Here is a 19,558-nt window from a genome sequence, read left to right on the forward strand (position 1 = left end):
GAGGAACAAGAAGCCCCCCCCCCCCCCCCCCTTGTTTTTTCCTTCTGAAGAAGCCATATGAAGAGCAACATGGAAGGGTGTTGTGAAGAGGAGGGGTAGGGCAGGGGGCTACCTGTTTGGGGTAAATTTCCTACTGGTTTTGAGCCATAGCTTCTAAAACTGCAGAGGCAAGCAGTGGTAATTTTAGATTTCTTTCATTTCATATGGGAAGTGAGCGATCACACGAAGGCAGAAATACATCTGTGTGTTCTAAGGATTTGGAGATATTCTAGAAACTGGGTTGAATGAGAACTTGCCAGGCTAGTGGTTCTGAAGCTCTTTTCAACCCTGGCCCCTTTTGAATGTCTGATGAAAGCTGTAGACCTTATGTGGACATAAACACATTGCCTTTTACTGTAATTTCAGTGAGTTCATGGGTTCTCTCAAGCCCTTCCTCATTCATTCACTCATCCATTCATTTAGTTACTACTTATTTTTTTAACATTTTTTTAATGTTTATTTTTGAGAGAGAATGAGAGACTGAGCATAAGTGGGGGAGGGGCAGAGAGAGAGAGGGAGATACAGAATCTGAAGCTGTCAGCACAGAGCCTGACACAGGGCTCAAACCCAGGGACTGTGAGATCATGACCTGAGCCGAAGTTGGACGCTTAACTGACTGGGCCACCTAGGTGCCCCTCATTTAGTTACTATTTATTGAGCACCTACTGTGTGAGCACACAGTTCTAGGCAGTAGAGGGAGACCCTTGAACAAAGCAGAAAGACACTGTGGCATTCTTGGACCTTGGGTTCAGTGGAAAAGAGAAATAGTAAACAAATGGGTAAAATATGTATTAAAATATGACTAGTGCTTTGAAGAATAACAAAGCAGAGAAAGGAATTAGGGTGGAGATGGGAACTACATTCTTTAATGAAGTGTAAACTTTTTTTTTAAAGGCAGAATTGTTTAATTGAAGTATGGCTGACATATAATATTTGAAATGTGTGACACAGTGATCTGACAGTTATATACATTACTCAGCGCTCACCATGATAAGTGTAGTTACCCTCTGTTACAGTACAAAATTATTACAGAGGGCGCCTGGTGGCTCAGTTGGTTAAGCATCTGACTTCAGCTCAGCTCATGATCTCACGGTGCCTGAGTTCGAGCCCCACGTCATGCTCTGTGCGGACAGCTTGGAACCTGGAGCCTGCTTCAGATTCTGTGTCTCCCTCCCTCTCTGCCCTTCCTCTGCTCATGCTCTCTCTCTCTAAAATAAACCTTAAAAAAGTTTAAAAAAATTATGATATTATTGACAGTATTCCCTATGTTGTACTTTTCATTTCTGTGAGTTAGTTTATTTTATAACTGGAAGTTTGTACCTCTCAATCCCCTTCACCCATTTCACCCAGTATCCTACACACACCCCTCTGACAACTGCCAGTTTGTTCTCTGTGTGTAGGAGTCTTTCTTTTTTAAATTTACTTGTTTGTTACATTTTTTAGATTCCACATAAGGTGAAATCATACGGTGTTTGTCTTTCTCTGTCTAACTTATTTCACATAACATCGTGCCCTCAAGTTATCATTCTTTTTATGTTATCATTCTTTTTTATGGAGGAGCGATATTCCATGGTGTATATATAACACATCTTCTTTAACCATTCATCCATTTTTTTTTTTTTCAACGTTTATTTATTTTTGGGACAGAGAGAGACAGAGCATGAACGGGGGAGGGGCAGAGAGAGAGGGAGACACAGAATCGGAAACAGGCTCCAGGCTCCGAGCCATCAGCCCAGAGCCTGACGCGGGGCTCGAACTCCCGGACCGCGAGATCGTGACCTGAGCTGAAGTCGGACGCTTAACCGACTGCACCACCCAGGCGCCCCTCATCCATTTTTTTTAAGCCAGGGTTTATTCTTACTTAAAACTAAGAGTCTTTAAAATACCCAAAGCCAGAAGAATTTCCAGGTTTGAGATGGTATCACAGTCAGGTGATGGCTGCTGCTTCCTCTTTTTCTAAAGCCTCAGAAGGATCCTGGGCAATTTTTCTCGAAAATGTTTCTGATCTGAAAGCTGATGCTTAGTTTGCTTCATACATCAATCCAGTGCGGAAGAAAAGCACAGTGCCAGTAACAGTCGTCATTGCGAGAGAAACACATCTAGGTTCCCCCTCGTTTCCACATACAGCTAAGAACTAGATCAGATGCATGTTGACTTTTCTTATTTTCATATGTAACTAAAGCTCCATGTTTAATCCCTTTACATTGGCAAAATTACTAACTTTTACCAACTTTTAAATATGATAGTCTTCCACATTTTCCAGAAAACCACCCCCCCAGACATGAAGAATACCTGCTTCTGATGATTGGGTCCATTCAGAATGTAATCAGATTCTGGAAATTGTTTTTGTTAGACATTGGGGGGCTAAAGTTTAGTGAAATAAAACTTCAAATTATTGTTTTGGAAGGAGACAGGATAATATACACATAGGGTTATAATTACTATATATTAGGCAGTTTATATCATTATAACATATATCATTATAACATGTTAATATGTTAATATGTTATAATGATATAACCTGTAATTTACAGGTCTAAGTAAAATGAAAATTGGTCATTAACAAAGCTAAACCATTTAGTTGGCTAGTCAGAAAATCATTTCTTTAACTTGGACCATTTCTGATACTTGCCTTTTCTGGGCAGCATGCCAGTTCACAGGCTTCACGCTGTTGAGACGCTGTCATTGCTTTGGGTTGTTGGAAAGCTCACTGACTTTGTCTGGTTATTGTTGATTATAGTTACCAGATTCCAGGGCGGGGGAGGGGGAAGAGACAGTTGGAGAATTTCAAAGAAGGAGGGAGGCAGAATGTCCTGAGGTTCACTGGTTGGGGGAGGCTGTCCTTACCAGTCAGTGACTAAGAAGTGACTAAGGGACGGTCACATTGGAGTATGAGACAGACATGGAACTGAGAAAACGCATCCTGGACTGGTAGGAAAAGTGGGATACCCGGAGTCCAGAAACCAGGCTCAGGTTCAGGATACCTCACTGAGTACTTGACTTTATTTCTATCACAGATCCTCAAGGCACTTTTTTTTTGCGGGGGGGGGGGGGGCTTGTTTTGTTTTGTTTTGTTTTTTTGTCCATAAAGTTAAGATAAGGCAGTTTAGTCCCTAGGATTTTGAGGTTCACATGACACATGAAAGTACTTTGAAAATATAATACACTCTTTAGATGTAAAATATGGAAGAATAGAGTGGTGCCCTTTGAAAAAAATGAAAAACATCAGTTCTATTTCTGCTGTAGTATGCTAACATGTTGCTTTTTTATCTTTATAAAAATTACATGTATACAGAGTTTCTAAGAAGGCATGGTGCTGAAAGGCTTATTAGACAAATACCGTTCCTCAAACCAGCCCCTGTAACCTGTCCCCCCTCTCTGGAGGCAACAGCTTACAGACCTTTAAGTTGTTTCCTTGGGAGCTTACCTTCGTCTTTTATTTATTTTAACTTTATTGTAGTAAGAACACTTAACACGAGATCTACCCTCTTAATTTTTTTTTGAAAATAGTTATTTTTGAGAGAGAGCGGGGGAGGGGCAGAGAATTTCAAGCAGGCTCTGCACTGTCAGCATAGGGGCCAATGTGGGGCTCAATACTACGAACCGTGAGATCGTGACTTGAGCCAAAATCAAGAGCAGACTCTGAACTGAGCCCCCCCAGACGCCCTACCCTCTTGAATTTTTAAGTGTGCAAAACATTATTGGTGACTGTAGGCACAGTGTTGTAACAAGCAAGTCTCTAGGGCTTATTCATCGTGCTCAACTGAAACTTTAGGCCTGGCAATAGAAACTGCACATTTCCCTCTCGTCCCAGCCTCTGGTAACCATCATTCCACTTTTTGATTCTGTGAATTTAACTACTTAGATATTAACGTGTGGAACCAAGCAGCGTTTCTGTGTTCCTTCATGTTTAGTGTCAAATTTAACTCCCTCTGTACCCCTCCCCGTCTCTCTCCCACAGGCCTGCTTGACCTCTTTATATGCTACGGTGACTGTATCACTGTGATGAACCCAGTCATGGACTGTAGCCATGTGTTCTTTCTTAATATGCTCTTTCCCCCCGAGGTTAGCAATGCCTCATGTTTCACCTGCTTAACTTTGTATGTATTTATGACTGATTATTTCCCTCCTTCTCATTCCTTCTCAACAGCTTTCCTGAGGAGAGACTGTAAGCTGGTTTCTTAGCACTGGGTTCTTTCTGGGCTGACAGCCCTCCCGCTTCTCTGCAAGCTTCCATTCTGGAGTCTCCCTTCACCACCATCCTGGACCCCACTGCCTCTTCAGTGCTGGCTCTGTCTCCTGCACCCCACTTGTTCCTCTTTCTTGAACAGGTTCTCATTTTGGTGGAGCACCTTCTTTTTTTTTTTTTTTTTTTTTTAATGTTTGTTTATTCTGGGGACAGAGAGCTCATGGGTGGGGAAGGGGCAGAAAGGGAGGGAGACAGAGGGTCCGAAGCAGGCTCCACGCTGATGCAGAAAGCCCAGTGCTGGCCTCCAACTGACGAACTGTGAGATCGCAACCTGAGCTGAAGTTGGACACTTAACCAACTGAGCCGCCCAGGCACCCTGGTGGAGCACATTCTTAATCAGTTTCCTGAGAAAAGGGTGCATGGAAAGTCAGGTTTTTGAGAACTTGATTGTCTGAAGTATCTTTATTATAATTTTTTTTTTTTTTGCCATTTTTAAGTTGTAGTTGACACACAATGTTTATTAGTTCCAGGTGTACAATACAGTGATTTGACAACTCTGTATGTTATGCTGTGCTCCCATATCATTGACTGTAATACCTTACATTATACCTTTTGTTCCTGTGATTTATTCCATAACTGGAAGCCTGAATCTCCCTTTCTCCTTTACCCATTTTGCCCATCCTCCCAACCCTCTCCCCTCTGGAAACCATCAGTTTGTTCTCTGTATTTATGGGTCTGTTACTGCTTTTTGTTTGTTTATTCATTTGTTTTTTAGATTCTACATATAAAGAAATCATGTGATAGATGGCTTTCTCTGACTTACTTAGCATAATACCCTCTGGGTTCATCCATGTTGTAAATGGCAAGATCTCTTTCTTTTCTAAGGTTGATTAATAATCCATTATATATATACCTAATATATATATGTATTATATATATGTATATGTATATATATAAATATAATATGTATTCTACATTTTCATTGTTTATCGACACTTAGGTTGCTTCCATTTCTTGGCTATTGTAAATACTGCAGTAAACATAGGGGTGCATATATCTTTACAAATTCATGTTTTCATTTTCTTTGGGTATATACCCAGTAGTGGTGTTACTGGATTGTATGATATTTCTATTTTTAATTTTTTAAACAACGTCCACACTGTTTTCCACAGTGCCTCAATTTACATTGCCACCAACAGTGTATGAGCATTCTCTTTTTTCCAAATCCTTGCCAGTGTTTTTTATTTTTTCTTTCTTTTTTTTTATTTTTATTTTTTAAGTAATCTCTACAGTATGGGGCTCAAATCTACAACCCAGAGATCAAAAGTCACATGCTCCCCTGACTGAGCCAATCAGGCGCCTCTTGTTATTTCTTGTCTTTTTCATTTTTTTTTTTACATTTTTTTTTAATGTTTATTTATTTTTGAGAGAGAGAGACACACAGAGCGCAAGTGGGAAGGGGAATAGAGAGAGGGAGACACAGAATCCAAAGCAAACTCCAGGCTCTGAGCTGTCAGCACAGAGCCTGATGCGGGGCTCGAACCCACAAACCGTGAGATCATGACCTGAGCTGAAGTCAGACGCTCAACCAACTGAGCCACTCAGGCGCCCCTGGTCTTTTTCATTTTAACCATTCTCACAGGTGTGAGGTGATATCTCATCGTGATTTGATTTGTATTTCCCTGATGAATAGTGATGTTGAGCATCTTTTCGTGTGTCTGCTGGTATCTGTATGTCTTTGGAAAAATGTCTATTCAGATTCTCAGCCCATTTTTAAATTGGATTATTTTCTTGGTGTTGAGCTGTATTCTTATATATTTTGGATATTAACCCTTTGTCAGATACATCATTTGCAAATATCTCTTCCCATTCAATAGGTTGCCTTTTCATTTTGTTGATGGTTTTCTTCACTGTGGAAAAGCTTTGTTATTTTGGTTTAGTCCCAGTAGTGTATTTTTACTTTTCTTACCCTTGCCTGAGGAGACACATATAGAAAAATGTTGCTAAGGCAGATGTCCAAGAGATTACTGCCTATATTTTCTTCTAGTTTTATGATTTCAGGTCTCACATTTAGGTCTTTAATCCATTTTGAATTTATTTTTGTGTCTGGTGGAAGAAAGTGGTCCAGTTTCTTTCTTTTCCATGTAGCTGTCCAGTTTTTCCAACACCATTTGTTGAAGAGACTTTTCTGCATTGTATATTTTTGTCTCCTTGGTCATACATTAATTGACCATATAAGTGTGGGTTTATTTCTTGGCTCTGCTATTCTGTTCTCTTGCTCTGTGTGTCTGTTTAGTGCCAGTACTATACCATTGTGAGTGTTGCAGCTTTGTAGTTTATCTTGAAAGCTGTTCCCATCTGTGCTGTCAAGGTGGAGGGCAAATATTAACTGGGGGGCTCACTTGCCTCTCAGACCCAGAACATTCCGGTATTTACCCACTGTTTGGCCAGAGTAGTTAGGGACTGGCTCCTTTAAATTCTAGTTGTCCTTTTCACCCTGTTTCTGTGCCCCATGCTCCCCTCCCTCAGTACCATCCCTCCGTCCCACTGCAGTCCACAGTGAGCAGGGTGGGAGTTCCCTTCATGACTGTGTCTCCCTCTCTCTTTCTGTTCTCTGTGTGGTCCCTCTTTCATTGTGCAGAAGCTGTTGGGTCAGCCCTCAGTTCTTTGGGAGGAATTGCTCTAAAAATAGGTGTAGATTTGGGATGGCCTTGGAGGAGGTAACCATTCTTGGACCAGAACTGTGTTTCTGTTCTCATTCTTATTGGTAGTATGGGTGTAGAATTTTTGTTTGGAAACCATTTTCTCTCAGAATTTCAAAGTATTACCTCCATGACATTCTTTGTAGTATTGCTGTAGAGAAGTTCAGTGCCAGTCTTGAACCTTTGTATGCCCTGTATTTCCCCTGTAGAAACTTTGAGGATCATCTCTTTTTTGAAACGTCTCCCAAGTTGTGTTTTACTTATTGATCATGCTTGATGCCTCGTGATGTGAACTTTCAGATGTGAAAGTTTGTTTCTTTCAGTTCTAGGAAAATTTGAGTATTCTTTGAAAATTTCCTTTCCTCATCCTTTTAATTTATGAAACAACTACTAATTAGGTTGTGGATTACCTAGATCAGTCCTCTGTAGTTTTCTTTTTTCTTTTTCCTGTATTTCATCATTTTTTTTGCATTCTCACAGATTTCCTGACAATAAATTCATTTTTAAATACTTTAGTATGTGTTTCAGAGTTTTAAGAGGTAGTGACAATGTCAAAATTTGAGATTCTTTAAAAAAAAAAAAAAAGAAAATACAAATACCTTATGATCTTAACTATGCATAGAAATAGGACTGTGTCTAAAGATAGCATAATGTTAACAGTGGTTATAATCTCTGCAAACGGATGTATGGATGGCTACTCTTCTTTATATTTTACTGGATTTTCCAAACATTTTATGAAAGGTATTTTCTTTTATAATCAAGGAGAAGTTTAAAAATATTAAGCCATTCTGATGGATCTAGTACGCCTGCTACACATAGCATGGCAAAAATATAAAACATTACCATTGATAATTGAGGTATTTTGGTAACATCCATCTGTGTTCCGTGTTAACATAATATCGGCAAAATAAATGTGAAAAAGAAAAATAGTTTTTATTTAAATCAGAGTTGCAAAGCAAAACTGTGAATTTCCTCAGTAAAAAGATACTTTCAGTCGGAAGAAAAGGCTTAACTAAATTCTTTAAACGTAATTATTTTTAAAAACATTTTAGCAGATTTGCATCAGATCTCTCATGTGCACACATATTCTTAAAATAATTATATTATTAAGAATATGGGTTTCATTGTTTTAAAGTTAATGAGTAAAAGTTATGCCATGGAGAAAGCTATGGTTTAATGAAAAGGTAGGGTCTTTAGAGCCAGGAAGACCTCAGTTCCACTCCTGAGTGAGTGTGCATGCACTTGCTGTGTGCCCTGGGCCACCTTCTTAGTGACCCCTCCCCCTCCGTCTGGGTATCTGTAAAATGGCAGTGACATCTCTTTTCATTAGAGTTAGATGACAGAACCCACCTGTGGCATCTGGCAAAGAATAGTGGTTGAATGAATGTTAGGATTTTTCCCTTTCCCAAAGAAAAGTAAATATTAACTAGTATCCTGGTTAATTATGGGCCTAGGGATTTTCCCAGTTGCAGCTTTAAAAAGCAAGGCCAGCCAAGAAAGTCCTAACCTAGTAAAGAAAATGCCAAGCGAGTGCTTGGTTTCTTCAAATAAGAATTTCCCTGCCCTCATCTACGTGCTTTTTTTTTAACTTTAATAAAATCTTAAATAATAATAAAGTAATCTCTATACCCAACATGGGGCTCAAACTTAAAACCCTGAAATCAGTATTCACATGCCCTACCAACTGAGCCAACCAAGTGCCCCTCTAACTGCTTTTTCAAACTCTGATTATCAGGGGGTGCCTGGCTGGCTCATGCCAGGCGGTAGAACATGTGACTCTTGATCTCATGGTCATGAATTCAAGCCCCATGTTGGACATGGAACCTGCTTTAAAAAAATTGTAAAAACATCAACTCTCATTAGGACAAAGTTATTTTTTCTTTTTTTTGAATCTCAGTTGTTGACTGATTATTATGGGACATAGTGTTAGAGATCAGATTCTTTAAGGTGCTCTTTTGTGATGGGCTGAGAAACCATATGGCGTGCAGAAACATGGTGTGATTGCTTAATTCAGATGTCTTGTCAGTACTTTGCTTTTTAAAAGAAAAAAAAACAGCTTAGGTGAGCTATAATTCACATACTCTACAGCTGACCTGTTTTAAATGTTCAGTTCAGTGGTTTTCAGTACACTCCGAGTTGTGCAACCATTCCCACATTTAATACATTTTCATTACCCCAAAAAGAAACCTCATGTCCTTACTCAGCAGCTCCTAGTTCTCTTACCCTCCTGCATCCCCTGGAAATCACGCATCTACCTTCTGTCTCTACGGACTTGCTTCTTGTGGACATTTCATATAAATAGGATCATACAGTCTGTGGTCTTTGGTGACTGGCTTCTTTCAGCACTCTACCTGTTAATCTTCTGTTTGGAGAGCAAGGTGAGGCGGCCAGAGGTGCTCTGCTAAAGGTTTAGTCAGAAGATACCGTGGCTTTTAAAACTTAGAGCAAAGGGGCGCCTGAGTGGCTCAGTTGGTTAGGCATTCGACTTCGGCTCAGGTCATGATCTTGTGGTTCGGGAGTTTGAGCCCATATATCGGGCTCTGTGCTGACAGCTCAGAGCCTGGAGCCTGCTCTGGATTGTATGTCTCCCTCTCTCTTTGCCCCTCCCCTGCTTGCACGCATGCTCGCTCTCCAAAAATAAGCATAAAAAAATTTTTTTTAATTAATAAAAAAAAAATTTAGAGCAAAAAAGAGGTGCAGCTGTTCTCAGGGAATTTTATTACAGATATTTTGATGCACTATTTAAACATGATGCTGCTTAAGATTTTTTAAATGGTTTTAATAACAATTCAAGTTCCACATATTGAAAAAATGCAATTGAATGAGTTTTGACTTGTTTATATATTCATGAAAAGATCACAGGATGATGTACATCCTGTCATCTCCAATAGTTGCCTTGTATCCCTAGTAATCCATCTCTTATCCCTGGGCTGGTACTTGTGGCTTTTTTTTTTTTTTTTTTTAATATGTATTAAATGAGAAAATTAGGACTGACTTAGGAGTCTGTGGTGGGAGATAGTATGCGTGGAGGCCAGCGGGCTGACCTTGTGTGACTGTCATCACTATTTGTTTTCTCCTCTGTAAAGTAGCATTAGTTAACAGGAGCTACCTGCAGTATTATGGTTGGTCCTAAATTAAACATTTTTAATGAAGTAGTTAGTATGGTGACTAACACTCCATAAATGGTAGCTCTTGTTAGTGTTATTTTGTGTTATACTAAAGTACTTGACATATTGGATGATTCATCACCATCACTACTATGTGCCTAGTGTGACGCCTAATACACGGTAGGTACTCAGTTTATATTAATTCTCTCCCTTTTCCCTCATTGTTGATAAGTATACCACATGACATTTGTTATTGTTCAGTAGCCCTAACTCCTACCAACTTTGAGAACGAATCTGAAAAATTTCCACTCATTCATCCAACAGATTTTGTCGAGCACATGATGTGTTTGTCCCTGCACTGTGCATTGCGCCCCGTGGATGGTTCCAAGTTGAGTAAGACGTGAGATACATCCTGTATACGCCCATCCAGGGTTTGGGCAGAATATCCATGGATGGTTCATGAACAGAGTGGGGTGGAAGTTGAGTGGCTGGATTGATTGTCCCGGTCTGTGGAGACTTGGTGTTGGCCCCGTGAAGGGTATGTAGTTAAAGGTCTCAAAGGGATCAGAGGGAAGGCATTTTAACCTGAGAAATGGGGTCAGTATTGTGCAGGGCTCCCGAGCTCTGTCTGGGAGCAGGAATCAGTCCCAGTGTCGGTGGGACACAGCCCTGCAGGAGTTGGGTGAGACACAGCTGGAGAGGAAGACTGGGGGACTCCACCGCAGGCTTCCTCCTGGGCCGAGGAGGGGAGTTGTGTTTTGTCAGTCAGTAGAGAGCCTGTAAAGATGTTCCAGAAAGGGAGACAATTGTATTCTAAGTAGACTATTTTTGAGGTGGCTCTGGTGTATGGATTGAGTTTGACAGTAAGACAGTTTAGTGATCAAGGAAACGGGTAAAAATACAGAGTTGGTGCCTGGTTGTTTGTCCAGGTTGTGGTTTCTTTCCCCTTCCGGAATACTTGCAGAGTGTTTACGGTGTGCCAGCTGCTCCTGATGTGGTTGGTCCCCACCACAGTGAAGTGTAGGTACAATTATACTCCTTTTTCAGATGGGGAAACTAAGGGTTAGGGTGGCTTAGAGGTGTTTGCATTGCCCTCCACCTCTGCTGCTCCTTCTCTTCCCCTGTCGGGACCCTTTTCCCATTCAGACCGTCTCTCTGACCTCAGCTTTCCTTTCCTGGCATCTCCCCCCATTCCCTCTCTTGCCTCCACCTCCCTGCAGTCCCCTTTGTTCAGTCTTCATCTGTCATGGCAGCTGTTGTGACCACACTCCAGGTCGTCATTTGCATTCCAGAATGTTTTCTCTAAACATAAATTGGGACAAATCTTTTTTTTTTTTTTTTAAGATGCTTCCTGTCTCTGGCATTCAAGGCTTTTATTGTGTTCTCATCCTTCATAGATTGTCGCCTGTCCCCAAATGCCACTTTTGTTCCTGTTTGGCTCTTTGCCTTTGCTTGGGCATTTTCTCCACCTAAAATGACCTCCTTCCTTTTCTCTGCATCATGAACTTCTTGTCAATTGGTCAGGAAACTCACACAGATTACTGTGTCGCCTTAGGCGACTGGACTCTTTATTCCTTTTTATTGGGCTGTAGTGTGTCTTGTATTTTACATAATTATCCAATACCAGACTTGTTAAAACTGATTTGCTGCAACTTACAAAAATCCACGTAGTGGTAAAAAACAGATGAACAGAGAAGAGCAAAAGGACTCTTAGGGTAGAGAAATAAAGCCAAGTATAAAGTTAGTATAGAAACGTGCTGTCATCCCCTGCACAATGTTGGAAGTAGCTTTTTCCCAACTTCCTGGTGCAAAGAGGGAAGCATGAACTGTTACGAGTTTTCCCAGTGGCCAGATGAATAAGGCCAGTTGCTCTGGTGAAGAGCTTTTCCTGATATTGAGGATTGAGAGAAATGTTTCTGGGGTGAGTGAGAAGGTGGGGAAGGAGGTTGGAGATATACTGAGTCTTAAATTTAGACCTCTCTCCAGTACATACACGGCCACGTTCGTGAGGCGTCTTCCTGTAAATGACCTTGATACAGCAGTAGAGCATAATACTAAAGCACAACTTAGAAAACAGTTTTATAAAAGCCAGGACTGTGACCCTACAACAGAGCTTCTGTAAGGATAAAATGGAGAATAATCAAAGAAGTAATGCTTCTGTTTTGTTCTGGTTACTGTTTTACATCTATTTACCCCCAAAAGCAGTTACCTTCTCATAGGCAGGGACCATGTTCTGCTTTGGTTTGATCCGAAGGAGAAAACCTTACGGGTGAGGAATGAGGAGAGCCGTCTGTGACTGGGGTTTGCTCAGTGCTCTGCTTCGAGTTCTGTGTGCTCAGATTTATATCTGAGATACAAGGTCTACCAATAAATGGCTGTAAGTTTTCTTTACTCTGTCCAGGAGCCCGCCCACCTGTTTCTGACACCATTTTTAGCAGCAAATGCACCAGCCAAGTAAAGGGGCAGAGTGACTGCAGCTAGGCTACAGTTTTGCTTCCAGTACTTACAGAAGAGAGCTTCTAAAATTTTAAATAAATTCAGCAATGCTTGAAGTTGCACATTTAATTTTCCCTTTGTGTACTGCATCTGGGACTAAGATGACCTGATACTGTCAGGATTACTGAGTCAGATTTGGAAAGAGGTATGCATTTTCATGCAAAAGGCAAAAATAGCAAATTTATTGAATGAGGTCATTTCTCCCCAAATAGCCCTTCTCTCTATAATCAGAGTCCAAATATGTTGTGATACCTTTTATCCCCCCCACTAACAGCTGCTTTTCTCCCTTTCTTTCTGTGCATAGGAACTTGATAAAGAGCTTCCAGTGCTGAGGCCGTATTTTATCGATGACCCCGAAGAAGCTGGGGTGCGGGAAGCTGGCCTCAGAGTCACATGGCTGGGACATGCGACAGTCATGGTGGAAATGGACGAGCTCATATTTCTCACAGACCCCGTCTTTAGCTCCCGTGCATCACCATCGCAGCACATGGGTCCAAAGCGGTTCCGTCGTCCCCCATGCACCATAGGTGAACTCCCCCCGATAGATGCTGTCCTTATCAGTCACAACCACTATGACCACCTGGACTACAATTCTGTCATCGCTCTGAATGAACGATTTGGTCAGGAGTTGCGATGGTTTGTGCCTTTGGGTCTCCTCGACTGGATGCAGAAGTGCGGCTGTGAGAATGTGATCGAGCTGGACTGGTGGGAGGAGAATTGTGTCCCTGGACACGATAAGGTCACCTTTGTCTTTACGCCTTCCCAGCACTGGTGCAAAAGGACTCTCGTGGATGACAACAAGGTTCTGTGGGGCAGCTGGTCTGTCTTGGGGCCTTGGAGCCGATTTTTTTTTGCAGGAGACACTGGCTATTGCCCTGCCTTTGAAGAGATAGGAAAAAGGTTTGGACCTTTTGACCTTGCAGCTATTCCCATCGGAGCGTATGAACCAAGGTATGTACACTTCCCAGGATGGCAGCCCTGCTACGTAATAAGTGGCTTCAACTCTGAAGTAGTTGAGTTTGTGGTCATTTGTGATCTCCTTTCTGATTTTGCTGGTGGACTTTTGGTGGTGGTGGCTGTTATTGGGGGGTGGTGGGTCAGATTCAATTAAATTTCTTTTGGAAGCGTTTCAATCATACCATTAAGTAATTACTCAGAATCAGAAATTATATCACCCAGAAAGATGGACCAAGGTTTAAAGAATTGCCATAACCTAGCTACAAGTTGGCATTCAGTTCTGACTTAAGTTGAACCTACCAGCCAGTAATCAAACCTAGCTCACGTTCTTCACATGGAGGACATGCTACATAACTACCTTTCACTTCACATCTGGTGTGCACCTGTCCCCAGCCTGTAGCCCTCCTGTGTTTGGCAGAGAAAAGGTGAGGAAAGCTAGCAATCAGTCCCTTGCAATGGTGTTACTTCAGTCTGTACTGAAGTTAATGTGGCAGTGACCCCACGGCATGCCCCTCGCCCACAGTCAGAGCAGTTTAAAGGTCACACTCGCACTGGAGACCGAGGAGACCCAGCCCTGCCTGTGTTGTCTCATCTTGTCTAAGGAAAAGAGAAGCGACTTCAAAGAATTCAGTTAGATTTCAGCTAACTGGGTGACAGGAACAAGTTAAACACTAAAGTACATGCATAGATACAGAATTGTATGCATGATGGCATTTTATTTCAGCAATCCTACAAGCAGTAAAACACTAGTTCAAAAATGAATTGAGCAAATCCAATGATTAGTTTCCATCTGATTTTGTTACATGTATTTAACTTTTAAGGTTCACTAAAAACCATTTCTTCACTATCTTTATGAATGCTTGCTTCTTTCTCCCTCTTTTTTTTCTAGTTTAAGAGGCCGGACACTTTTACCTTATTTTAAAATATTATGAATCTGTAGTAGTGCTTGAAATACATTTTTCTACTATAATTCTAATGAAATCTCTCAAAACATCCTGTTTTCAAACCAATTTCATATAGTATTGATCTTTCCTCAGTATATGTTCCTACTGTATTAGAATATCTCATTTGTAATTATGAAAACTCTTCCTGTGTCACAGTATATAAAGATCATATATATGGGATGGTAGAATGTGTATGGATTAACTACACAAATTCACTCACAGAATTCCCTCTTCCTGCTGCACCGTAGCTGTCTTAAGATGGGTGAAAGCCAGGAGGGCAGAATTTGCTCTAAGAGAATTAAAGTGTGGTAGCCTCTACTGTGTAATCCATTGCTCTGGTCAGTACTGACAGGTTTAGAAATAAGGTTACCAACAACTTCAGAGTACTCTCTAAATGTGAAATGATTACACCAAAACGGCTTTCAGTAGTAGACCTGTAACATTCATATTTACATTATAGTATGGTCTACGTATTCCATCCAGGTCGGTTAGGAAGTTTTGTGTGTTTTGTTTCGTTTTGCTTTCAAGTAGGCTTCACACCCAGAGGAGAGTCCAATGCAGGGCTTGAATTTACGACTCTGAGATCACGACCTGAGCTGATTCAAGAGTCAGATGCCTAACTCACTAAGCCAGCCAGGCACACCACCACCCCGTTTTTTAAAATTTTTTTAAAGTAAGCTCTACATCCAATGTGGGGCTTGAACTCATGACCCTGATGTGAAGAATTGCATGCTGAGCCAGCCAGGTGCCCAGGATGTTTTTATTGTAACTTTCACACCAAAATAAAAACCTTACATTTATTTTAGGTAGACATGAAGGTGGAAAGCAAATCCCTTTGATTTGTTGTAGGAATTAAAAAAAAAAAAAATCAACAGAAACACCAAAAACTGTTTTGATCCTGCCCTGAATTCCGAGTGTCAGGAAATAGGGCAGAATAGTACTTCTCTAGTCTGCTGTTGAGGAGAACACAGTGGCTTTGTTCCTAGGCTCCCAGGAGGCCCAGCAGCTCCTAACAGTAAATAACAGCCCTTTAGCTGTTGGAGATGGATAGCTTTACCATGCTGTGTTGTCTAAAATCCAGAAGCACCTGTGTCAAATCCATGTCCATGAGTCTTAACTGCAGCAGAGCTGGCAGTAGCAGAGCTGAGATCCACATTCCCAGCAGCTGGTCGAGCTGGGAGGGGTCCCCGTGCAGGCCACTGCCTCTTGAGCCCCACTCTTTCACAGGCATTTGGCAGCCTTACACTGTTTCCACACTCTCTTTGTTCAGTCCCCAGCGTGTACCCTGTGCTTGCTCAATCCTACGCCTCACTGTTCAGCTGTAGGATGCTCAAATAAAATCCTTGAATGGTAATTGGGTTTTTTTTGCTCCCAGTTTTTCAATTTTATACCCTAATTTTTGCTTTTTGCTTCATGTATTAAAAACGGTTTCAGCAATTTAGGTTCTTTTGAATTGCACTTTTGGTTTCTAGTCATTTATCCATTATCCAGTTTCTTTGATTCATATCAAGATTGCAAAATACCTTTTTAACGATTAAGACCTACCTTTAGAATAAATCATCAGTAAAATCAAATACACATGAAACAACATCTTACGTTTCAAAGGGGAGTTTTGCTTGAGACTTAGCTGTGGCGTCACTAGGTTTGTGCAAGTAAGATTTTTGCTTTTTTTCCAGCAGGAAAGTGGGCTCAAAACAGATGTTTTTGCCTAATGTCTTACTCCTGTGCATAACCTTAAAGGTTGATTAGATGAAGCAGTAATTATAACTTAGTGCACATTTCAAAGGCCAGAATTAATAAATTGCTGTTTTATCAGGTGGTTTATGAAATACCAGCATATAGACCCAGAAGAAGCTGTAAGGATTCACATCGATGTTCAGACAAAGAAATCTGTGGCAATTCACTGGGGAACTTTTGCCTTAGCAAATGAGGTGAGTTTGTGATAAAAGTAACTTTCGTTATGTGTTTGACCTGAGAGGATCCTGGGATCAGCACACCTTGCAGTGTGTTCAGAGATCAGACAAGAATGAGAACCTGCACAGTCCTCAAATGAATTAAGGGAGTAAACCACATTAGTAAAACTGTATTTATATACAGTGAAAAAAAAAAAAACAACCTCATTACACGCTGTTCTTTTGGAAGCATGGGTTTATATAACTAAAACAGGTATAATCTTGGAAAATAGGAAAATGAATCATGTCTTCCCTCTCAAGGGGGCTTTTGTTACAGCAGAAGATGTAAGCTGTGTACATAACTCTAAAATGTGTTGAAAGGACTGACTGCTTCATGGTGAAATAAAGTGCTCTCAAGAGTCACATGTTTGATTTGGAGGGATCAGGGAGGGCTTTATGGGAGAGGTGACATCTGAATGTGGCTGCGAGAAGGCATTTCAAGAGGACTAAGGGGCAGAGCACAGACTTAGAGGCAGCAAGTGAGGGGAACAGTGAGTGTATGGATGTGATGTGGAGGACAACGGGGGAAGTGAGGCTGGACAGCCTGGAATTTTCAGGAATGTTATTCATCCAGTAAACAGTGTCTGCTCTGTGCCAGGCAATGGATAAATGGTGGCTTTATTCCTAGACTGATTTTTTTCCTCAGCAAAAAACGTTTTCTCTTTTCTTGGATCTGGGGCCTGTCCTAAGTAAAAATGTAGAAGTGGATGGGCAAGGGGCACCTGTTTAGCTCAGTCGATTAAGCATCCAACTCTTGATTTCGGCTCAGGTCATGATCCCAGGGTTGTGAGATTGAGCCCCACATTGGGCTCTGTGCTGTGTGGAGGCTGCTTAGGATTCTCTCTCCCATCTTCCCCCCACCCTGCCTTTCTTGCCCGATCTCCGCTTGCAAACACTCTTTCTCTCTCAAAAGAAAAAAAAAAGTTGAACTTGGCTTCTCCTACTTTGCTTTGTGTGGCCTCTTCCACATCCCAGGGCCTCTCTGCAGGAACCCTGTGATTTCAGGCTGTTCTAGGCACTCCCTCTGCCTGATTTCTGGCCTGCCGTCTCCCTAAGTTGTATCTTTTTCTGTAGTTACACTGCCTGCCCACCCCTACTGCCCCGAGTTAGGATTCCCGTCCCATGATGCAGCAGCCCCGAGTCACGCTAAGGGGAGATGGAATGGAGCAAATAAATGAATGACCACAGGGCCAGGGGAGGATGAAGGGGAACAGGAGTATGTGTGTGTATTTGAAAAGGAAATTGGATACTGCTTCCCCGTGGCATACCATACTATTCGGTGGTAATTTCTTATTCTATGTGTATATAACTGTGTATGTTCATTCCATACCCATAGATATGTATTCCATATATGACATGCACAGAACCTTAGATGAAGTAATAGTATTTTTTCAAACCCATTCAAAAAGAGGAATCACGGATGACTCCCTAGGTTTTTAACTTAACGGGGAAGATGCTCATGCTCTTTACTGAGATGGGGAAGATAAGGAAAAGGTAGAAAACCTCAGACTTCATTAGTTATTCAGCTTTCAAGAATTATTCCTGCTATAAATCTAACCTCCATCTTTATTTCTTAATGAAACCTACAACTCCGTAAGTCCTAGCAATTTAGAATGTGTTCACATTCTGACATGAGTTGCATAAACCTGACAACTATGAATTTGTTAAATTACAAAGACCACAGAATTTTTGGATGTTTACCCTATGAGTAAACACTTTAAAATGATTTGCATAAAAGTAGTTATAATAGCTGCTTACTATAAGCTGACCAAGGATGTCCTTAACCTGGCAACACTTAAAAAAATTATGTACATATAGCAACATCTAATTATCTAGGGAATTATGAGTCAATTTCCTACATGATGTTATGTAAGTACTAAAACTTAACACACTCGTTTTGGTGGAAACATTTCAGGCATTACATAAGATATGCTACCTTTTAACCTATTGGAGATCATAAAACAGTGACCCTTTAAAAGGGAATTAGAGTTGTCTCAGCTGGTTGCCTAGCCCTTAATGGAATCAGAGTGTTGGGTGCTTCTTCCATCACTTAACTCTTACCTCTGATCTGCTCTCTTGCTTCATAGTTGTTGTATGGCTGTGGGGCATTTTTACCTCCCTTGTGGGACTAAAGTGCTAGCATGAGCCACTTAGAAGGGTTTTTTTTTGTTTTGTTTTTTTGTTTTATTGAGAGAGTGAGCCAGCATGGAAGGGACAGAGAGGGAGAGAGAGAGTCCTAACCAGACTCAGTGCTGTCAGTGCAGAGCCTGACTCGGGGCTCAATCCCACAAACCCTGAGATCATGACCTGAGCTGAAATCAAGTCAGATGCTTAACCGACTGAGCCATCCAAGTGCCCCACAGCTTTTCTAATTGAAATTGAGAAAAAAATAATCTTTGAATAAAGGGAAAAAATAGGAAACAAGGGGAAATGGGGGAAATGCTACCAGATTTTGTTCTCTGGGTCCCTCTTATACTCTGTAGACTACAGTGTCGATATTTGTCTAGGGATTTGAGGGTGACAACCTTCTAGGAGCCAAAAATCTTTCTCCAGCATTTGCTTACACTCTCATAACTTAAGCTTCCATATTCTTTATTAAAAAAACCTTTTTTTGGGGCGCCTGGGTGGCGCAGTCGGTTAGGCGTCCGACTTCAGCCAGGTCACGATCTCGCGGTCCGTGAGTTCGAGCCCCGCGTCGGGCTCTGGGCTGACGGCTCAGAGCCTGGAGCCTGTTTCCGATTCTGTGTCTCCCTCTCTCTCTGCCCCTCCCCCGTTCATGCTCTGTCTCTCTCTGTCCCAAAAAATAAATAAACGTTGAAAAAAAAATTAAAAAAAAAAAACCTTTTTTTAATGTTATTTTTGAGAGCGTGAGCGAGTGTGAGCGGAGGAGGGGCAGAGAGGGAGACACAGAATCTGAAGCAGGCTCCAGGATCTGAGCTGTCAGCACAGACCCTGGCGTGGGGCTCAGAGTCACAGACTGTGAGATTATGACCTCAGCCAGTTGGACACTTAACCAACTGAGTCACCCAGGTGCTCCCTAAACTTCCATATTCTTAAAAAATGTTGGTAATATCTAATTCTGTAATACTATCTTTGGCATTGATTCCATTTAGACTGGAATTTCATGTAGTGAAAGGGTCATCAGGTTTCATGCAATCTAGTGATGTTCAAT

At 41.3% G+C, this 19,558-nt stretch overlaps 1 protein-coding gene across 5 annotated transcripts in view; it reads left to right on the plus strand.

The window, feature by feature from the left end:
* NAPEPLD (N-acyl phosphatidylethanolamine phospholipase D) overlaps positions 1-19,558 on the plus strand; it is a 46,000-nt gene that overhangs the window by 22,941 nt on the left and 3,501 nt on the right. For all 5 annotated transcript variants that reach the window (XM_030307810.1, XM_030307813.1, XM_030307811.1 and 2 more), the window contains exons 3-4: positions 12,838-13,484; positions 16,251-16,365. In XM_030307810.1, the coding sequence (XP_030163670.1) occupies positions 12,838-13,484; positions 16,251-16,365 (762 nt within the window). The remainder of the gene's footprint in view (positions 1-12,837; positions 13,485-16,250; positions 16,366-19,558) is intronic.

Source organism: Lynx canadensis, chromosome A2, assembly GCF_007474595.2.
Source record: "Lynx canadensis isolate LIC74 chromosome A2, mLynCan4.pri.v2, whole genome shotgun sequence".
NCBI lineage: Eukaryota > Metazoa > Chordata > Mammalia > Carnivora > Felidae > Lynx > Lynx canadensis.